General features: G+C 54.2%; 1 protein-coding gene across 1 annotated transcript in view; it reads left to right on the forward strand.

The window, feature by feature from the left end:
- The window catches only part of LOC142557535 (uncharacterized), a 53,484-nt gene extending 32,993 nt beyond the window's left edge, over positions 1-20,491 (forward strand). The window contains exon 2 of the mRNA XM_075669452.1: positions 18,573-20,491. Coding sequence (XP_075525567.1) covers positions 18,573-19,558 — 986 coding nt within the window. The 3' untranslated portion in view covers positions 19,559-20,491. The remainder of the gene's footprint in view (positions 1-18,572) is intronic.
- Positions 20,492-22,276: the final 1,785 nt, after the last annotated feature.

The raw sequence follows: 22,276 nt of genomic DNA on the forward strand, positions 1-22,276 counted from the left end.
CAACACTCGCCTCCAGGCCTTGCTGGACACGTCCTCCGACTCAACGACCAGCCAGACCGAAGCTGACGGCGACGACCACGAAAAGGCGGACTCAAAGGCGCCGGCTACGATCGAGAGTCTGCGTGCCGAGGTTGACCAACTGCGACGGCTTCTAACCCAGCAACGCGGGTCACACGCTACGAGTGACACAACAGGGGCACCGAAGCCAACGCAGGCGCAAGCTGGGGACGAAACGGGCTCCCAACGTTTCGACGGGATCCACGCCCCCGCTATGGCAGCGAACCAACGGCCTGCAGAAGTCAACCGTGGCGCACCTCCGCCGCCCTCACCGGAGAACACCACTGCCACAGCTCCAGAAGGTACGCCAAGCATGACTGAAATCGTGGCCATGTTCGCACGCGCGCAGCTGCAGATGACGGAAGCGTTGTCGAGAATGTCCGCGCCAGCTCCGCCCGTGCTGATTCAGTCTACGAACGATACCGCGTCCGCCATCCCCGAGTACGACGGTGATGTACAACGAAATGTCCAAACGTGGATTACGCAGGTGGAACGCATTGCTGCGCTGGCCCACTGGTCCCCATCACTGACGCTCGCAACGGCAGCAACCCGGCTGCAAGGTGCGGCGAGGGACTGGCACAGCTCTTACGGTATTGCTTATGAAACGTGGGACCTTTGGAAGGAAGCACTTGCCTCTCGTTTCGACCGGAAGCTAACAATGCAGGAGTTCTTGGAGCTGCAGGCTTCACGAAAACTGCGCAATTCGGAGACCCTAGTGGAGTACATGTACTCTAAAGATGCTCTACTGGACAAGTCTCCGTACCCGCTCGCGAATGAAGAGAGAATTTCGCTGATACTTAGCGGGATCGAAGACGACACCTGGGCGATTCCTCTGGCTGCACAGCCCTGCAGCAGCGTCATTGATTTGATAGACCGCGCAGCGCTGCTCGACACCAGGCGGCGTAAAGCAATAACGACGCAAACAGCGCAGTCCCGACAATCTCAAGCTGGACAACAGAGCCAACGAAACCAAACGAGGAACAGCTACGAGAACAGAGCGGCAGCTGACGACGGACGCCCCGGGCCGAGCGCTCAGTCAATACGGCGCGAACACCGAGAACCAGTTCGAGCTGCGCGAGCACGAGCCTGCTTTAACTGCGGCAATATGGGACATTTGTCGAGGGAGTGCACCAGACCCAAGACGGAGGCCACAATCCACGCGGAACGACGCCGAGAAGCCAGATATGACGCAAGCAACGCCGGCACAACCTCCAGGCAAGCCAATTGCTTCCTGCAATCGACGGGCGGCACCCTACCCATCGTGAAGGGCTTCGTTGAGAGCCGACCGGTCAGAGTCTGCATAGACAGCGGCTCCAACGTCTCCATCCTCGGCGAGAGCTCCGTGGGCCCTGAGGTTCATCCCCGACCCTGGACGTCTCACGAAACGATAGAAGTGCTCGACCGGTGCATCAGACCGGCGAGAGTGGCGACTCTGAACGTGACCATCGGAACATCGACCGTGCGACTCGAGGAGGTAGTGATCGCGCCCTTGCCAGGTGCCATGGGCCTGATTCTTGGTTCGGACTGGCGCCGCGCTGCGAATGTTGACGTCACGTTCCACCCCACTAGCGACGTCACCCTCGTCCCCATTCAGCCATCAGTGAGTGAGCCGTCGGGTCACGCACCAAGCGCACACAGTGCGCATCGCGTCGGAGAGACCCTAATAACAGCCTTTAGCAATCGCAGGGTCCTAGACGAACTACCGGCGAGCGATATCGGCTTCGTACAGCTAAAGACGAAGGACCCCGGTCCTGACGAAGATTACACCAATCAGATCGAAGTGGCAGTATCCAAAATGTCCCGCGACGCAAACGCCGACGAACGAGATGAGCTGCGCTCAATTCTTCATCGTCACCATAAAGCGTTCACCACGAGGAAGGACGCGCTGGGGCTATGCGCTCACGCTGAGCACAGCATCGATCTCAGGGACGATATTCCCGTCGCGTCAAGGCCGTACAGATCCTGCCCCGCGGACCGCCAGTTTATGAGAGAACAGGTCAATGACTACCTAGCTAAGGGAATCATCCGACCGAGCCAGAGCCAGTACAGCGCGCCTACCATTGTAGTGGATCAACCACATCACCCCACCACGCCCAGACGAATGGTCCACGACTACAGAAAATTGAACGAGAAAACCATCAATCCGCCCTACCCAATGCCAATCATGGAAGATGTAATTGACGACATCATGAGGGACGGTTCGAAGTGCTTCACTGTCTTGGATGTAAAGTCGGCCTTTCTCACAGTGCGAGTGAAACCTGACGACATTCACAAGACCGCGTTCGTAACGCCAGACGGAAAATACGAGTACCTACGAATGGCCTTTGGATTTTGCAAAGCTCCGCAGACCATGCAGCAAATAATACGCAACACGTTTGATGGCTTGAAGGGAACATCCACTTACATGGATGACGTCGGACAGGGAGCAGCTTCGGTCTCTGAAGCGCTGTCATTGCTCGACGAGGCGCTGAGTAGGGTCATCATTAACGGTTTGAAGATGGACATCAGGAAGTGTCAGTTTGTCCGAGACCGAGTCTCATTTCTGGGCTACGTTATCTCCGCAGACGGTCGAACCCTAAACGAGGCGAGAGTCGCAGCCGTGGACAAGTTTGAGCCTGAGATGAGCGCAAATAAGTTGTATTCGTTTCTGCAATTTGCTAACCATTACCGAAAGTTCATACCAGAGTTTTCGAAACCCACACACCCACTGCATCAACTGGTCCCCAAGGATGTGCCATTCATGTGGACGGGAGCACACCAGGAAATCGTGAACGAAATCAAGAGAGCGCTGAAGAATCCTCCGCTACTGGTAAACTTCTGTTCAGACTGCCCAACGCAAGTACACGTCGACGCATCACAAACCGGACTCGGAACGATACTGACCCAAACGCAAGAAGGAAGAGAACGGGTCATCGAATACGCAAGTCGATCTCTGAACAAGCATGACAGAGGGCGCCTTGGACACGAGAAATTGACATCGACGGAGACGTGCGCCTGAGGACAGTCGCAAATTTTGGGTGGGCCGTGTGAGCGGCGCGCACTCTCATAACTTAGCCGTCACGCATTTCACGCCGACCTGTCAGGCAGCGTGCTCCACCGCCGCAATCCCGTAGATCACGAGACGCCCCGCATGGTACTTTGCTCCCCACAAGAGACCCTTGAGTAAACACGAGGAAAGACTCATCGCACCGATGCCCTGCTATAGTTCCTGGGACTATAAGAAGAGACCCACGAGTAGACACGGGGGTTCGAGCGAGGCGAGAGAGAGGAGCCGGAGGTGAGCCTAGCCGGAGAGACGGCACGGAGAGACGCACGAGAGACGCGGCCGAGGAAGGCAGCAACACGCTTCACGCCGACGCTCTGCAGATAATAAACAGTTTTCATTTGAGAAAGAATCCAGCCTTTTTCATTTGCTGACAATACATACATACATACATACATACATACATACATACATACATACATACATCATACATACATACATACATACATACATACATACATACATACATACATACATACATACATACATACGTACGTACATACATACATACATACATACATACGTACATACATACATACATACATACTATGACGCCAACCAGCGCCTTCGCGACACGACGACGTTCCCCATGCATGCACTTAGCACGAAGTCGCCCACCATCCGAAACGACAGGTCCCGTTTCCGGGGGTGTCCCAGCAAGGCGTTACGCGGAAGTTGCCGCATGGCGCCAATTGAAATCACCCCTTCCGTTCAGCTCTCGCGATAAGACGTCGTACTTTTCTTTTTTTCGTGTATAGGTTGCGTTCTGCACGACGCAACCGCTGCAACGAGAGCATTGCAACGATGCTGAAGCCTCGGCTCCTCCGCGCCAGCCATTCAGTATACGTATGTACAACTCACTCGGGCACCGCCCGAGCTCTCATTTGCAGCTGGCGGCGGCGGAAAATGACCGGCTTTCGGCATCAACTCTTGTGGCGCCGAAAATCGCCGGTCTCCCCTCCGTGTTGCGCGCCTCGCCTGGGATATCCGGCGTGGGAATCTGTCTCGCAGGCGCCGCTGTTCCTCGCGTACACGTCTCTGTTATAGACTTGTAACTTTCGGCCTGTCTCCTATCTTTCGGGGCGTCGTCGCGTTTTGTACTTTTGTGCAATCAGTATAGCAGCAACAAGTATATAGAGGAGTGTTCTTTATTGCTTTGGCTTCTTTTATATACGTACAGTCAAAGTTGGCACATGTCTGAGAACCTTCTACACGTGCTTCCTGCGCGCCAACTGCGTTTTGATCGTCGTGTTCGTCCATCTGGAAGGAATGAATGAACTTGCCGGTCGAACCTCTCTTGGAGGACCAGCGTATCCACGGCTCGGTTTCGCGTGATACTTGCCAATAACTTTCAGCCTGTCCGTGCTCTTTAAGCTTTTGGGACCGTCTGCATGCCGTTTTGCACTTTTGCGCCAAGTGCACGTTGCGCCATCGTATGTGTGTGTGTTTTAGTGTGTTCTTCCTTGACTGTTGAATTTGGTGCAGCGCCAGAGAATCTTTTGCCTGCTTTCTGCGTAGCCACGGCGTTTTGCGCGTGATGTTTCTTTGTATTGAACTAATGAATGAATGAATGAATGAATGAATGAATGAATGAATGAATGAATGAATCTTTCTCGTAGGAGCCGTGTTATCCCTACCTTTGTATCCGTTATAGCCTTCTAACTTTCATCGCGTGTCTCGATCCGACCTCTCGCCTTTCGATGTGTTCGCGTCGTGTTTTGTACTTCTGCGCAACGTGCTGTCCGTGATCGCTGCGCGTCTTCTACCTGTCACGTCTAGAACAAGATGCTAATGGTTGGCTGCTTCATGTTGGATACATGGGCAAGTGTACGTACGCAGTATATGAGTGAGAACGTCACCGTGGCTGACATTCGATACCGACCATGCAGCTCGCCACAAAGCGTTGCGGAGCTCCCCTTAGCTACTTGTCTTCTGGGAGAAATGTGGCTCCGTCTTATTACGTTGCCTTAATCGGACAGAGACAGCACATCCCCAGGACTCTCGAAGCGACCCCCGCGGATCGGCGGGCGCGTCGTCGTTGCTATAGCAGCCACACGCGCGCGTGCACGCATGCAACGTCTGCCCTTGGCGCGCGCTCACTTTACCTAAGGGAGGGGGGGGGAGGGGCGTGTCCATCTCGTTTCGGAACAACAGTTCGAAGAGGAACCGCGGTGCCGTTCGGTCGTCGTCATCGAGAAGTGCAGCGCGCGGACCCTTCGGATACACTCGCGCGTTCGACGAGGGGATACTCCCCCCCCCCCTGCAGCATTATCGGAGGTTCTCTTCTATCTCGCCATCGCGGTGCCGCGAGCTGCACGGCGCTGCTGCTGCTGCGGCGGCGAACGGGCGGGGCGGTCGCCTTGACGAGTCCGTCCAAGCGTGTCGGCTGCCTTCCGCTCCCGGGTCGGTCGGCCCCCGCCGCCGCCGCTCCGACAGCGCGCACCTCCGGCTGCGCCGCCGCAGCGATGCACGGGTAGAACGAGCGCGGGACGACGTGCGTTCGGGGGGCCGACAGCCAACGATGCAGTCGTGGCGGGCGCGCGGGTTCCCCGCGCCGCAACCTGGGGCTGGCTCCCTACGCGAGGGGGGAAGCGGCGTTCGCTTGGCTCACTTGGCGGAGCCCGCGAAACGTTACCGCCGCTTGCACGCCGCGCTACACAGTTTTAAGACCTGTATTCCATCGTGATCGACTGGACTACCGTCCCGTGCCCCCTTGTCGGAGGAGAGGATCGCGAGACACTATACGTAGCTGCTCCAGGCCGTTTATACAGCGCAGAACGCTTTAGTTAGCCGTTTATTGAGGGTGCACATGCCGAATAAGCGATGCGCTTAACGTTGGAATCGCGTAACGGGGCGGATTTTCGAAGGAGCGCAACCCGCTGGCGATCTGCTGGCAGCACGATTCGTTGCAGCTCACTCGGCCGTGAATCACACTCGTCTGCGCACTGATCAAGCGGTCGATCCCGCCTTGTGAGTCGGCAGTTTTGCGAGCTGTTAAGCGCAGCATCTGGTTCGCGTCTAGTTTTTTTGTAAAGAGGAGTTTTGTGTTTGCGAACCCTCCCGAACACTGCTGACCCGTGGTTTCTGCTCGAGGTATGGGTGCTGCTGTTCTGCTGCTGAATAGAGGACGCCGAAGACCGCCCTCATATAACAATTTCGGCTTACATATGTGGCACTATATCTGAACTACCTCTACAGATGTGCCGGTTGCCTGCTTTGTTCTCAAGGGAATCTTCCAGTGAACCTGGGAACGCTACCTAAGTATCCCCACTGCAAAACGTGCGCGCCTTTAAGCACATAATTGCTTTGTCAAAGCGAAACTTTGTATACCTCCTTTCCCATGGATTTGGCGCGTCTGCTCGATCGACCTTTTTCGGAGTGGGCCGTTCCTAGACAAAGTGCAATAATAAAATGGGCTGACCCTCGAGACGGTGGGATCAAAAGAGGGCCCCGATCACGGAGGCAGTGTAATCCGCGCTCGCGCGGATCACGCGAGTCACGGGGTACGGAAGTCACCGCGCGTCTCTATGCTGCAAATGCTGCTGCTGCAGTCGGTATGCTGCAAATGCGCTGCGGAAGACGAACACTTCGATAGCTTTTAATTCGTCGCTTCGCGAAAAAGCCACGCTTCGCGTATAAATTCCGAAAGTGTGTTACGCGGAAACAGCGCAAGACGGAACAGGACGTAAGAAAGGGACAACAACGTTGCCTGCGTCCTGTTCCTTCGCGCCGTTTCCGTTCGATTCGCGAACCGACCGGCCCAAATGCGCACGCTTCTTCAGAATGTGCGTTGGATCTGCATAATCTCTTTTCTCTGCGGCCATCCGCGCGATCGCCGTATCGTAACAAGCACGAAAGAGAGAGAGAGAGAGGGGGGCGAGCGATCTCGTCCTCGACGCGGCCGTGTAGTAAGTACGCACGCCCGCCGAGATCCAGTCCTCGCACCTGCAACCGCCCCCCACCCCTTCCCCACCACCACCACCTCCTTGACGAAAGTGCATACGCCCGCGCCTCGCGCTCCTCGGCGTGCACTGCCCGGCTTGTTGGGCGCGCGAAATAATGCGGCCCCGTCGGGTCCGGCTGCACGTCCTTGGCGCGGACGGCAGCGCTCTGCTTTTTCCGCCGACCAGGGCAGGCAGCGCGGACTGACCGCCCGGTCCTGCTAGCTTGCTTGCCGGGAAGGGGGGGGGAGGGGGGAGGGGGACGACGACGAAGACGCGGAGAATCCTCGACGGAGGAAGTGCGACGGCTTGCAGCTGCGAAAACTGGAGCGAGCGCGTAAGGCGTACTATGCGCGCTCTCGTTCCTCGCTGTCGGAAGTCGCCGGTTCGACTCCTTCCGGCGATATGGTGCTGGCAAACGAGGGAGAACGTTGCCGTTCCTATATTCAGGCGCTGTGTACACAGTTGTGAAGGCCGAGACAGTGCATCGAAACAAATGCATCGATGAAAGTGATGACTTTAATTTTTTTTTTTTAATGTATCGCAGATATGAATGGAAAAATGTACATCCACCCGTACGTAGCACTAAGCTACAAAGGAAGCCCACACGGGTTTTGCGGAAACGAAGCTTCGTCGATGAAGAAAAATTCGCCCTGGTCCGTCCCAGGACGGATTTTTCTTGTGCTTTATAAAAGCGACCCTGCGCTTGTGCAACCTTGTGCACTATTGTAATTTATAAGAACAAACAATGCCTTCCCTGTAGAAGACAGTGAAGGCATTCTACTGCTTTTTGAAAACGACAAAGTAGAAGGCAGCGAAGGCACCTTTGTGCTTTTTGAAAGCAACCAAGTAGAAGGCAGTGAAGGAACACTTGTGTTCTTTGACAACAACCCAGTAGAAGGCAGTGGAGGTCCTCTTATGTAAACAACTTCGTACGAACCTTTCTGATTGCGCAGTGCTATCCGCGTACGTCCGTATACGCGCAAGTTCAACGCTCTGTGTTCCCTATGCCATGTTCCCCTCCGCAGCGCGCACAGATGACTTTCACGTGACGTCACGGACGCAGCTTCTCGCCGTGCTCGCACCCGGACATGGCGACCAGATGACGTCAGTGCGCCATATTGTCACGCGTACATTGCTTTGCTTTTTGAGGGTGACCGTTCTTCACAGGATTATCGCTGTTATCGACTTGTCGCGCGGCGCAGGACGTGCTGTCACGTTTCGTGCTTACACAGCTTCTCGAAGTGCTATAATATAAGCACCCGAAGATGGTGGCCACGATGAGGTCAATGCAAGCTAACTATAGGATATAGTCAACCAGACGCGTTTCTTTTTTCTTTTCTTGGTTAACATCGCCGCCTTCTCTCCTTCCTTTCTCTCTCCTTCTAATGCCATTCGCGCCATACCTCAGACGCAAGGTCGCTTTTCAAACGGGCATATTAATCACTCGCCGCGTCAAAAAAAAAAAAAAAAAAAATTAACCGCGCCTCTTCGCCGTGTACAAGGCCTCGTTCTCGGGAAGGAACGCGGCGAACCATAAGCGAGCAATGATCGCCGACACATACACGCAGCGAGGGAACGCAGTGCGATGTTAGTATACATCACTACGCTGCAGCGCCACCGAGTTAACGGGCGGCGGCGGTGGTTCGCCGTACAAACTACACCATACCGCACACGCGGCCCCGGTGTTTTGTACCGCGCACATCATTAGCGATACGCGAGCGCGTCCGTATCGCGCGCGGGGACGGAGCTCGCTCGTGTATTATACCGCACGCTATACGCCCACTCGATCCGGCCGCCTCGGGCCGATGCACGCATCCACTTTGCGTGCGCAAAGGCGCGGATCGGACCGCGCAGGGCGGTTTCATCCCCCGGCGTGCGGCGCACCGCGTGCGGCGGCGGCGGCGTCGTCGTTCTGCCGCTCTCGATTCGGCCTCCCCCGCACCAAGCAAGGAAGCGGCCGTGGTCGGCCGGTTGGCCCGAAGCGCAAGAGTTTCCTACAAGGTGACCACAGTTCTGCCGACGCGAGGGTACGCATGTACGCCCGTGAGCAAAATCATGCGGAGCAGGGATTGCGCGATAAAACTGACTTTCTCCTCTCTCTGTGAATGCAACTTGCAATCAAGGACTGCAGTCCAAAGTTGGCCTTACGAATTTTCTAGTGCACTCGTCAGTTTACGTTTGTGCGTGTTAATTACGAAAGAAATTCTGTTTGATCACGGATCATTTTGGAATGCCGACCCCATTAGCTGTCGCAGGAAGGCGACGAAGGCATTGCATACAATTATTGAAAAAAAAATTGAACAAAGGGCTTTAGGCTTGTTTAGTGCTAATTGTGATCATGTGCAGTGATCGTGAGGCGATTTGGAACGACTGATCTCTCTCTCTCTTTACATAAAGGCAAAAATACAATAAGTAACCGCGCATATGCGTAACCATTGCAAATTGTTGCAGTTATAACGCAATAGTTTGCAAACCGATCATTTTCAACAAGTATCACGTTATGGATCATATACAAAGTCACACTGAATACGCATGCGCCGAGGGAATAATTGCCTTGCTGTGTTTAGAAAAGTATGAGCACTCGAAAGTTTAGAAAGATAACCCGTATGCCATTCCGATAATTCGACGTAATTTCCGTGCAATTTTTGCGGAAACCATATGGAACTATAGTATAGATTTGATATAATTTCCGTGAGGATTGTATACGGAAAGCATGTGGAATTATTGGAGTGCACGCGGAACGCTTCCGTATAGGGAAGTCGTAATAAATAGCCTATAATGTTTGAAGCCGCAAGCACGAAGACAAGACAAATTCATGCATATTACCCATCATTCCCGTGTTATTAGATGAACGCTCGCAGCGCCAAAATTCGGTCTAGTAATTTTCGTAGAAAACTGTATATAACGGTCTGCAGAGTTCGTTCCCAGAGCGGCGCCGAGCCGCCGCTAACTGAGGCGCAGTGATATTGGACACCGTCAAATTCCGCCATATTGTGGAATTCGGCAGCTCTAGATCTCACCTCTGATTGGACCGCAGGGCTGCTACCGCGGCCTCTCCAATTGGCTCAGAACGCCGCCGATTCGTAGCCTGACAATATGGCGGGATTCGACGGTGTATAGATTGTATAGTATAGTATACGCTATTTGCGCCAAAACTTCTCATCTGCACCATCGTCACTGGAAAGTATTTTAAATAAATAAATAAATAAATAAAAATTGGAGGACGCTTAAGCTTCGCCTTCAAGAGTGGAACGCGACAGCGTTCCCGTCGGCCCGCCAAGGGGTGTAAGACAATGGGCTACGGCGCAGCGACTACGCGCCCCGCATCGGACGCGGTGAGCGTCGAGCAACGCAGCGTTCGGCGCGACAACGAAATGTGCGTCTGAGCAAGCGACGCACGCCTGAGCCTTAGAAACAGCTAGTTTCTAAGGCAACACCGCGTTCACTAGAGGCGCTTTTGTACCGCTTTGAAGCATCGAACTCGTGGCTCAGTGGTAACGTCTCCGTCTCACACTCCGGAGACCCTGGTTCGATTCCCACCCAGCCCATCTTGGAAGTTGCTTTTTATTTATGAAGCGCCTGCCGTGATTTAACGCTCACGGCCAACGCCGCGGACGTCGACGCCGACACCGACACCGACGCCGACGACACCGGCTTTTCTGCGACACGAGCTCCTTAACGCTGTCGCGTTAAAAGTACGGCCGGCGTATAGGAGTGCGTAGCGCAGTCGCCCCTTCAGTCGGCGCAGGTCAACCCGCCGCGACGTGAGAGAGTCACAAGCAGCGGCATAGAGTACGGCAAGGCAACGCCGTGAACGGGGGGGGGGGGGGGGGGGGGGGGCGGAGAACGCGCGCACTGCTCACGGGCGCTTTGCTTCCTCGGCGTCTCTGCATATGTATGCATGCCGGCGTATGGTGGCAACGCGCACGGCAGGCATAGACTCTGGGTGGCGGCGATGTTTGTTGGCCTCCGCGGACACTCGGCGGTTTGCGGCGGGGTCCTTGGCTGCTCGCCGCCGCAGTGGCCGTGGCTCCGTTCGCTCTCCCAAACTGCGGTAACGCGGATAACGCGCCAAAAGTAAAACGGCCGGTGAAGCCGGGGCCTACGTTTCCTTTCTGCCACATTATAGCGCTGAAGTAAAATTCAGAAAGGGGACTACGATTCACGTTTTATTACAAAGGAATTTGCTTCAGTGAGAAGAGAGGAGTTCAATAATGTAGAAAGTTGGGCGAGTTGGTGACTTCACTCACGCGGTATAACGAGTAGAGAGACATTTATTTGGCGTTAGGGCAGGGAGGTCATCCTGTGCTTCTGTACTCTAACCTCTATAACTTGATGTGCTCTGCGCTGGGAAATGGGAAGACGGTAACAAAAGAAGGGTGTATAGTTGATGATGAGAAGAACTGTACGCGATGGATGTTGGAGGGTCTACGCAGCAGCGCGGTCAAAGCCTCGAATTCGATCCATGCGTTGTGCCGAAATTGTATCACGACCGTGGTGCTGCCTGTAGCTGGTGTCCAAAGACACGCCCCAGTGGCTGCCTCTCAGTCACAGAAACGGATCTCGAAGGCTACGCTCTTTTGCGAACCGTACGTGCCGGAAGCGATTGCGGAGCCGGAAACGCGTCACGACCGCCACGTTTTAGACACCACCTATCGCAGCGCACGTCGGATGGGGCTATAAGGCCCCAAGGTAAGGTTATCCGAGCACGGCCTGGCGTTGATTGGTTGCCTGCCTGGTTGCCTGCTGGTTCAGGCGTGTACGTCCGCTGGGCAGACGCAAAACATTTGCTCTGGCCTATCTAATATTCACGGCAGCGGTGGCACCATGAGCTGCTCTCACGGCCGATGAGCTGAGCATAGCCTCTTGTGGTCTTTTGGTCTTAGCTCTACATATTTAAGGAGTGCAGCCGCGATGTTCGTTATGCTGAGTGGTCGCGGGAGCAGCGAGATGTGATCGAGTAAAATAAAGCTGACGCGAACGAATGCTAAATAAACTTGTCAAAGGAAGATCAGGAAACCACGCGGACTGTTTTTCGGAACCTTCCGGGAAAAACGGATTCGCGAGAATACGAATCAAATCAGGGCTACGCAGTTCACGTAGCTGTCCAGACCAAAGCGTAATAGCGGCAGCAAGTGAGACGTTGTTGTAGTAGTACCGGCATGCTCTATCGCATACTGTGGTACAAGTTGCTTACGCGAACCACCGAACATGTACGGATGTCCACCCCGACGGACACCATTAGCAAGGCGTACAGATCGGATGCGGGTGAGAATGCCCATGGTTAGTGTGCGCGAAACATGCCGGGGAAAAAAAAATCACAAGTGCACAGCGGTAACTCAAATACTTTCCGTCGCACTCGGAGCTTCCGGGGTTTCATTGATCGGTTTTCCGAGCTCCTGGAAGAGATCGACGGCCTATGCTTTCCCTAAAATTCTGCATTGGGTGACTCGCACGGGCTCAAGCGGCTGCTGGTGACTGTTGTCAGAGGACACGTGAGCCTGTTGACTAGCATGGTCATTATCATCATCATCAGCCTTTATCTTTCTTTCTTTTTTTTTGATGTCCACTGCAGGACGAATGCCTCTACCAGCGATGTCCAATTAACCCCAGCTGTCTTACGCTAGCTGATTTCAACTACCGCCTGCAAATTTGCTAATTTCTTCACAGCACCTGACTTTCTGCCGTCCTCAACTGCGCTTCCCTTCCCTCGGTCCCCATTCTGTGACTGTAATAGTCCACTGGTTCACGCAGTTCACGTATGGCCTCACTCATTACGTGGCCCTGCCCGGGTCCATTTTTTTGCCCTTCTCTTTACGTAAACTAGAATATCGGCTACACCTCCGTTTACTCTATGATTCACACGGCTCCCTTCCCGTATCTTAATACTACGCCTGTACACTGGGTCAAATACGGCAGTGCCGGATTTCAGGGCACGTCCCCGTCTTTGAAGGGCAATGCTAAGGTCTTACAGCGTTGTGACTGTCACGCACGCTCAGTATCTGGCTCCTTCCGCGCAGTTGTTGCTTGTTAAATTGTGCTGACTCGGGAAAATAGGCCGCCTTCGGCGGTCACGAAGCACTACGAAATAAACCCCAAATATTAGAAAAGATTAGGACACGTGACCGAAAAGCAGTCTGGATTTTTCAGCCTCCTTTTCGCCGCCGCGCACGTCGCCAGTGTCTCGTTATTTCACGTCTTTTTCTTAAATGAAAAACGAAGAGAAACAACCAAACTGCGCGAAGGAGGAGTCCTGCTGCAGCTACACGCGTCGTACAAAACTCGTTTCGACGGTGGCAACACGTTACGATCCTAAACGATACGATCGGTACGATGCTAAACGCATTACCGTTGGCAGTCATCGTGTCTGTCGATTGTTCTTTTTTTTTTTTTTCATCTTCATCGGATTTTTTTTTTTTTTGCCTTCGTGAGAACCAGAAAAAAGAACCGAGAGGCCCGATTTTTATTAATCGTACTACGAGAAGCCAACAAACAAAGACACCAAGGCCAACACAGGAGAAATTACTTGTACTCAATAATTGGATTAAGGAAATCATAAATTAATGGCAACGAAAGCGGATAAAAAAAAAAGAGAACTACTTGCCGCAGGTGGGGGAACGATCCCACGTCTTCGCATTATGCGTGCGATGCACTAACCTGCGTGTGAGACAACTTCAGCTTTGCAGTTCTGGACGGTTTGTTTGCGTACGATTTGCCTAACCAGGGCATCCATACCGCGCGGACCCGATAGCGGTGTAATAGCGCGTACCGTTCGCCAATGCGTCTCTGTCACGCTCTCGGTCCCGCCTTCGGCGCGCTTGCAGGGTTAAACGATCGTGTGCCCACACCGTATACCGTGCGCGGATATAAGTCGACTCATAACGGTCCGGTCGCCGGTGGTTACGTATGTATATGCGATATCGCGACACAGCGCTTGCAGAGCGCGCGCGCACCGGCGACTCACGAAAAGGTCGACCGTGGTCGGTCGCGCCATATCGCGCGCGCTGGTTCTTCGTGGGCTCAGCGCTAGCGAGCGTCGACCAGGTCCGTCCGTCCGGCCGACGAACGGGGCAAAGAAAACAGCAACAACAACAGTCTCCTAAGCAGGCAGCAGCGGCGTACGAGCAAAGAAAGAAAGAAAGAACGAAAGAAAGAAGCAGCGGCGGCAGTACACGGTGAAGGTGGAAGGAAGGGGGGATGGGGGGGGGGTTAGTAGTAGTGTGGAAGGCAGTCAGAGGCCGGACCCGTTTCGCTTGGCCTACATCCCGAGCGTGGGAAAGAGGGCCCCGCGCGCCGCTCTGCCGGCCGGCCGGCCGCTCAGCTGACGCCGGCAGGCCCGAGGAGAGCACGGGAAAACCTTCGGCGTCGGCGGCGAACGGGTTGGTCGACCGGCGGCCAGATCTCGCGGCGACGGCGTCGCGGTTGTAAGCGCGTCGAAAACGTCGCCGTCGTCTTTCCGAAGCGGCAGCGGATGCTTGTCGCGCCGCCCGGAGAACGGGACGCAATCGGCGAGCAAGCGTCGAAAGGACGCTAATAAAGCTGGCCCGCCGCGGGCGTGGATGGGTTTTTTTTTTTTTTTTAATCATCGAGAAGGAAGGAAAGTCTGCGCCGGTTCGGTAACGCTGACACCCTCTGTTCTCGAAAGGACTTTTCGCTGGGACGGACACTGCATGCGATGATATGACCGAGTGGAGAGAGAGAGAGATAGATTATGACTTGAAGACGGGTGGACGAACAAAATAGGAGAAAAAAAGAGAGAAGAATAGACGACGCGCGCGGGCATTTTTTACGCTGCAACTATATATTTGTGATCTACAGCTCCCCTCGGTTGCTATTCGAAAACCTGGAACTCTTCTAACGCACACTTGAAGTGCGGTGCAGGACCCTTTATTTACGTTCCACCTCCATCGAAATGCGGCTGTAGAGGCCGGGAATCGAACCATGGACCTCTGATCGGAGTATCATAGATATACGCTGATCCAGCGCGGCGGCTTCCTGTTCACTGCCTCACCGTTATGACTTCAGGTTGTATCTCTAACCGGCTTTTCGTTCTTTTGTTCAATTAGATTGGCGAAGTGAACTCATTTCTGCGTGCCTTGTGACGGGCGTATACAAAACCCCGAATCAAAGCAATACCTTTCTGTCGTGAAAGTGTCGCGAATTGGCGATATACGAGGAAACGTATACTACGCCAAACGTGTTGCACGGACGGAACATGACCGTTTATCGTCGCGCAACCGTATGTATGGGCGTAGCGCCGACGCCACTGCGAACCGCGTCCACTGCACGAACTCCGAGCATCCGTATATACGGTTGTTGCCGACGACGTTGTTCCAAACAACAACAACAACAACAACAACAAAATCACAGCGCCATCGTTCTCGATGGAACCGTTTGGCGTGTGTACCGTGTACGCGGTCGTCTATCTGCCTCGATCGACGTGCGTCTCCCTGGATGTGGGCCGCCCCCAAATGAATGTTTAGCGCGCGCTCGGCGGGCGCAATTGTGTGCCTCTCGCAGGCTCGTCACGACACCTTTCAAGAGGATCCCCCCCCACCCTCGTCGTACAACGGCGTTCGAGCGAGGTGTGGAGGCCTCACGCGACCTCTGTGTGCGTGCGTGTGTGTCTAACCACAGGGCGCCCCGAGAGCGCGCGGTCGCAACCTCCACGCCTTCGAAGCCTTTAACCCTCCTCTCCCTCCTTCTCTCTCTCCCCCTCCCTTCCTTCGGCAGCAGCTGAGGGGACGTTATGGTCACGCACGGCGAGAGCGCTGCGCACATACATGTCGGCCTGTCAACGGCTTCGAGTCACTTCGCTGCAACCTTTCTTTCTTTCTTTTTTTTCCACCGCTCGTGTTGTTGTTGTTCCTGTTGGATCTCGGCTTCTCGCGGCGTGTCGCCGGTTGCGAGCACTATTGGATGAAATAGGCCGTCAGAGCGAAACGTAGTTTGCGGAATAAAAGTGGCTTGAAAACGCAGGCTGCCCGAATGAATCGGTCGCCACAGTAGCGCAATAAGGGAAGCAAGACGATTGATTGATTGATTGAGTCTGGGATTTATCAACCCAAAGCAACACTGGGGATTGAGACGCTTAGCGGACTTTGACTTCGTGGCGTTCTTTAACGTGCACTCAAATCTAAGTACACGAACGCTTTTCCTTATTTATTTATTTCTTTTGTCGAATGATGGCCGCCGTAAGCGGAAATCGAACGCGCTACCTTGCGGCATGCTGAAACGCCGCCGCGGCGTGTGGGTGGAACAAAGGGAGGAATAGGCCACTACATATAGCGAAAGTACAAAGAGAAGACCAAGCGTGTTAGCTGTTCGGTATGTTCACGATCGTTCTCATCGCCTGATCGGCGGTTCTTCTTTTTTCTCCCAGCTTTGATCTCATTTGCACTGCGTGCGAGAGAGCACCAGGCTCTCGCAACGGGCGCCGCCATCTTCTCAAGAACGATATCTTACATGCGACGCACGCAAGCACACCGTCCGATGCAGTCGCCACCGCTGTCGAAGACAGCGCGAGTCACAAAAACGATGATGCTTTATGGATTTTATTGGCACCAGGACCAGGTATACGGCCAAAGGGCGCCTTACAATAACGCGCACGAGTTGCCAGGGCTGCGCGGTATGACACAATGGCTGGCAATGGTTAGCAATGTTCACATTGCTTGGTTGAACGTGTAATCACTGACAGAAATGGCCGAACCAGCGCGTATAACCAAGAGCATCTTCCGCGAGCAGACGATTCACGCGGGATATACGAACGCTATAGCGACGTACGTTCGGGTCGGCTTTGTTTTCTTTGATTTGCGTTTGCGTGACCCCGCGACGATAATGAAGTCGAGGAGTCCCGACGACACGATAACTGCGACGGCCTAACGAAAGAAAACGACCTGCAGGCACGGCAAACCCAGCTTCGATGTCAGTAATATTGCCTCGTGTACGTAGTCTGCTGGATGGCTGGCGATGTCACCGGCATGGCCCAACGCCCGCCGCGCCGCGGGCGGTGTCCCTGCAGTTGCGTCACGCCTATCGTCACGCTTATCGTCTTTACCTGCTCGACCCGCTCCCACCGCTCCTCTCCCCACGTCCCTCCCCTCCTCTCCACAATCGCGGGCGTTGTTTTTCGCCGTACTGTGCTTGTGTGTCTCCCCGCTGCGGCAGCCGACCGCAGCATAATCTCTCTCTCTCTCTCTCTCTTTTTTGTTCTCTTGGTGCGCGATAATGAGCCGGCCGTCGTCCCAAATACGGTTGTTACCATAGCGCCACGTAGCAGGCAGGAAGCCTTGGCGCCTCTTATTGGCCTCTTCTTCCGCTGCGCGCTTTTCTTTTTCTGTTCCCTTTCTTTTTTGGCGTGGCAGTTGTTTTCCGTCGTTCTGGTAGCACGCGACGGGGGAGCTGTCTTTGGCACGCCTCCAGGGCGTGTGTTCCAAGTTTGGCCAAAAACAGTTTTCCAGAAGCCGAGAAACAAGAAGAATAAAGTTCGCCTTGGCCGTTATAGGTGCACGTTTTATTTATTTTTTTTTCACTGTAAGCAGCCCTCATGCGCCCTATGCACTCCTTACACAGTCCCTTATCTCCTCATTTCCGCGGCGACTATTCTGTTGAAAGGTCTTTACAAATTTATTTCTAATGTATAGGCACATTCAACGCACTTTCTCTGCGAAGAACAGGACGTCACTCGGAGCCTCGCAGATTCTGGCCGCGATGGCCGAGCGTTTAAAGCTTTGTGATGCTAAGCTTCGACGCCCTGCGTTCGACTTCGAGGCCCTGGTATAATGGCAGCCGGATTTGGATGCAACGTGGAAACGCCCCTGTATAGAGATTTCAATGACCCGGGCCCGTCAAGGGCGTCGTATGAAAAGCTTTTTCTTCCTGTTTCTTAAGTTTCTTTTGCACGGAAGAAATGAAAACGAACGAACAAACCGTCATTTCGAACGCATACATTACGATGCTTTTCTCTTCCTCTCTCGCTCTCTTTCTGAATGTTTGCAGTGAGGCAGAGTGCATCAGCAGTTATAATATGCCTTTTTTTAATATAGCAGTTGTAATATATAACATATATCACGTATAAGATGCATAAATTTTACAGTCCTTGTGCCGGATACACACACACGGCCGGGATACACGTGTTTGCTCTTGCTTGTGTTTGCAACGCTAACTTCGTGCCAAGCAGATCGGCGCGGTAACATTGATGCTCGGGTTCTTGCGCACTTAGTTGTTAACGGTGCCTGCGTAGCTGTCAACGGCGCAACAACCGGCAGAGAATGGTTTGCTGTACTGCTGCACGAGCTCTGTATGAAATGTCAAATACGTCGCAGTTCGTTTGGCAGTAGCGTTGATATTTTTCATACATCAGCGAGAGTTTGGTATTTATTGTGCAATTACGCCCGAATGGCCTTCTTTAATGTCACTGTCCGACTGTCAACAATCGGGCGGTGACACTCCGTTAAAAAGAAACCTACGACACTGGGTAAGAATGCTGCAGTGCCGCATCCTGATGCTCGTCGCTCTCTCTTTCGCAGGCAAGAAGTGGCGCAGCCTGACGCTCCCGGAGCGGCGGCCATTCGTCGAGGAGGCCGAGCGGCTGCGGTTACAGCACATGCAGGACTACCCCAACTACAAGTACAGGCCGCGGAGGCGCAAGCACGCCAAGCGCGGGTCGCGCCGGGGCAGCCCCTCGCAGCCCGGTAGCCCCGACGAGGGCGGCGGCAACGGCGGCGGCCTCCAGACGCCTCCGGACTCCAGCCCGGCCAGGGGTAGCCCCCCGGACTGCAGTAGCCGGCTCATGGCCGAGATGCCGTACGAAACGCCCGTGCCGCCGACGCCCGAGCTCTCTCCCATGGAACCCGAAGACTGCTGCGGTCCCATAGACGACGGCACAGGCAGCCACCTGTCGCAGCTGATGTGCAAGTTCAACGACAAGTCCATGTTCCTCAAGAACGTCCGGCCGCCGTACCGGACACACACCCAGAGGGGCCTCGGTCCCCCGGGGCTGACGCAGCAGCACATCTGCACGACGGCCAACACGACCATGACGACGAGCGGCTACTCGTTCCAGAGGACGCCGCCGGCGTCCTACTACTCCCCCATTTACGCGGCTACCTCCCCGTACGGTCCACCTCAGGGCGACCTACCCCAGGACTCCTACTACGGGGCGACGGAGCACATGTACGCGCCGCAGCCGCCGCAGGAGACGTTCCTGGAGCACAGCGACCTGGTCCAGTTCCTGGACGCCGCCACGGCCGCGTCGCCCGTCTGCACGACGGCGGGCGGCTACGCGCCGCTGCCGCCGCTCGGCGCGGGCGATCACGCCACGTACGAGACGCTCGGCTCGGAGCCGCCGCCGTGCGGCATCGAGTACGCGACGATGCCGCCCCAGCCGCATCACCCGTACGGCCTCTACCAGACGCACCACCACCACAGTCATCACCAGGGCGACCTGCACCACCAGGAACCCGGCGCGGGCATCATCGCGGCGCTGGCCGAGACGCGACACATCATGTCGTGATGGTGACAGTAAAATTTGTTTGTTTGTTGTTGCGCGGGAAGACGGCGTGCTTCTGCTCTCGGTGTATTTCTCTGCCGGCCGTGGTTGAACCGCCGTCGATTCAGTTTCCTCGGCGTCTCCTTCCTGCCCGGAGGGCCAGCCATCGCTCGTGGTGCGTGCGTGTTTCCGAAGCATGTTCGTGTGCGTGTGTGCGTCTGTGTGATTCGAGAGCGCGCACTGGTACTACTACACCCCCGCCGCCTGTACAGAAGAGACTCCTGCCTTACGAAGCTGTCGTGCACCGTTGTGCCTATAACGCGAAACCGTGTGGCTGCAGCGGCAGTGTGCGTGCGTGCGTGCGTGTGTGTGTATAGCCCGCGCCAAGCAGCGCCCGAACGACGGAGAAGTCCGTCACGGACTGCCTGCCGACAAAACCGCGGGGGATCACCGCGGCGTTCGCTACGGTTGCGTGACCGTCGACATGCACTCTTGCGCACGCCTCGCCGCACCTCCCTCCCTCCCACCCACCCGCCACTCGTCGACCGATGATGCCGTACCGCCGCTGCAGCAGCGCGGTCGTCGTTGAACGTCGCCTTCGTGGCTCTCCGCGTTGGGTCGCTGTTGCTGTGATCGCTGCACTGCGCGACCGCCCCCCCGCAATGTGTAAAAAAAGGAGAAAAAGAAGAAAAGCCAAAAAATGGAGACGGAAAGAGATGATAAAGACACGAGATACAAGAAGAAAGAGAGATGTTTTATAAGACGAGATGTGGTCGCGCAAAACAAGGCCTCTCCGCGGTGTGCGCATGTCTGTTGTTATGCGAGCGCCGCCGCCCCAAGCGGCGGCCTCGGCCCGAACCTCCGCCCCCCCCCCCCCTGCCTGATCTGCTGCCGCAACCGCGAGGCCCTTCTCACTGTGCAATAAATGAACACCACCGTCCGTTCTATTACACACAACATGGCTGCCTGTTTTGTGCGCGTGCGTGCGTGCGAGTTGTAGGGGGATGGGTGGCGTCACCTCCCGTCTTTCCTGCAGCGCGCAGTACGCATGCGCGGGGTTGCGCAGTCTTCCTCTGACTTCTGCTTGGGCGGCCTTCGGCCCTGGGTAAGCGCTATTGGGGCTTGCTTTGTGTTGCGATGCCATTATTTATATGGTAACTAACGTAGCTCGCGAAACTGAGGCTTCAAAGGCGTCGCAGATCCTGGGCAACGTGTTGGAGGGTTAAGGGTAACAGAATAAGAGTAATGCTTAAGGGCCACGGGTAAGAGTAGCGAACAGTGTTACTTGGTCCTGGTTGAAACGATGCATTTTTTCCAGAAAATCGGTTAAAGACGCATGAAGACCGAAAGGGGCTATAGTTACTGGTTGTTCGGTCACCTCTGTCTCTGTCTGCGTGCTTAATAGTTCTGCTGGAAACACGCATCCTTTAGGTCCAGAGCCAATTACCGCCCACTTAAGCACAAATGGTTATATGACAGCAAGACGCTTACCCAGGGTGCTTAAACGTGTTTATCGTTGATATGAGCGACTCCCTTGAATAGGGGTGGGGTTCACACTTGAAAGTTTTAAGAACTCAGCCGAAGATAGCACTTTCATCGGCAACAACCCGCTGTTATCTCCTAATTAGCCTAACATTTGCATTAACAGAGCCAAAGCACTTAATTTGTGATAGGAGTCCAGCCGACAACGCTATATTTCAAAGGTGTCTATAAACGCTGGTTTCGCCACTGCTGGTACGAAGCTGCGAGAGCTTTCACTGCGGTCTTGGTAGTAAATGACACCAACCACGTTCACTTGGCTTTTCTGGCGTATCTAAATATGTTTATGCGCCAAGCTAAATTATAAAAAATATAGAAAGTTCGAGTCATTCTATGTTTTGCCTCCCTTTGCGCCAACTCTTTCAGCTGTCTAGATACGTTCACGTGACCACGAGTGTCCTTAATGGCTTCTGAAGGTCCTTAAAGGCTTGTAGTAGAGGTGACTAGAGCGCCACTACTAATCGTGAGGCCGAACGTCGTTGCGATAAAATACAGTGTACAAATATTACACTTCAATAAATATATTAGTGTTGAATCATCAAGTACTTTATTACGAGGGACGTATACACTTCGAATACAACTTAATTGCCGCATTTTTATGTCAGTACCGTTAGCCATCTAGCGTCATCTCTCAATCAGAGTAATTTTTTTTTGAAATAGGCATGACCTCCCAAAATCATTGCAGCCGGTCAAGAAAAGACGAAAGCCACGTGACATGCAGCTAAGTCGTCACTCTAACCACTCGTGATGTCAGCTACAAAACACTGTGATAAAGCAAGAGCCCATTAAGTTACGCGTCGAAAGCTGTGTTGGCTATAGCTATGTTTGTCTATGGCATAGCTATGGCTACGACTGTTGTAGGGGGCGTAACTGTTGGTTATGGCGCCCGCATCAGGAGTAGGCGGTGCTCGGATAGATGTCCACGGGTGGGACAATGCTGTTTCGCTTCTGCCGCACATACGGACATCCTAAATGTTCCACTATAAGCCTATTTTGTTTTTGATTTTTCAGCAGAAGGAACGAAACACGTGTCGTTTTAGCCCCCACAGCTTGGCGTTTCAACATGATCCACCGTGTTTCAGACGTACGCGTCTGTGAAAGTTACGTCATCACATGCGTGGGGAACATTGGACATTTCTTGAACTATTTCAATAAACTTTCAGAAACTTGGAAGAATAAGACACATCTGTAGTCTCAAATATG

Source organism: Dermacentor variabilis, chromosome 9 (genome assembly GCF_050947875.1).
Source record: "Dermacentor variabilis isolate Ectoservices chromosome 9, ASM5094787v1, whole genome shotgun sequence".
Classification (NCBI taxonomy): Eukaryota; Metazoa; Arthropoda; class Arachnida; order Ixodida; family Ixodidae; genus Dermacentor; species Dermacentor variabilis.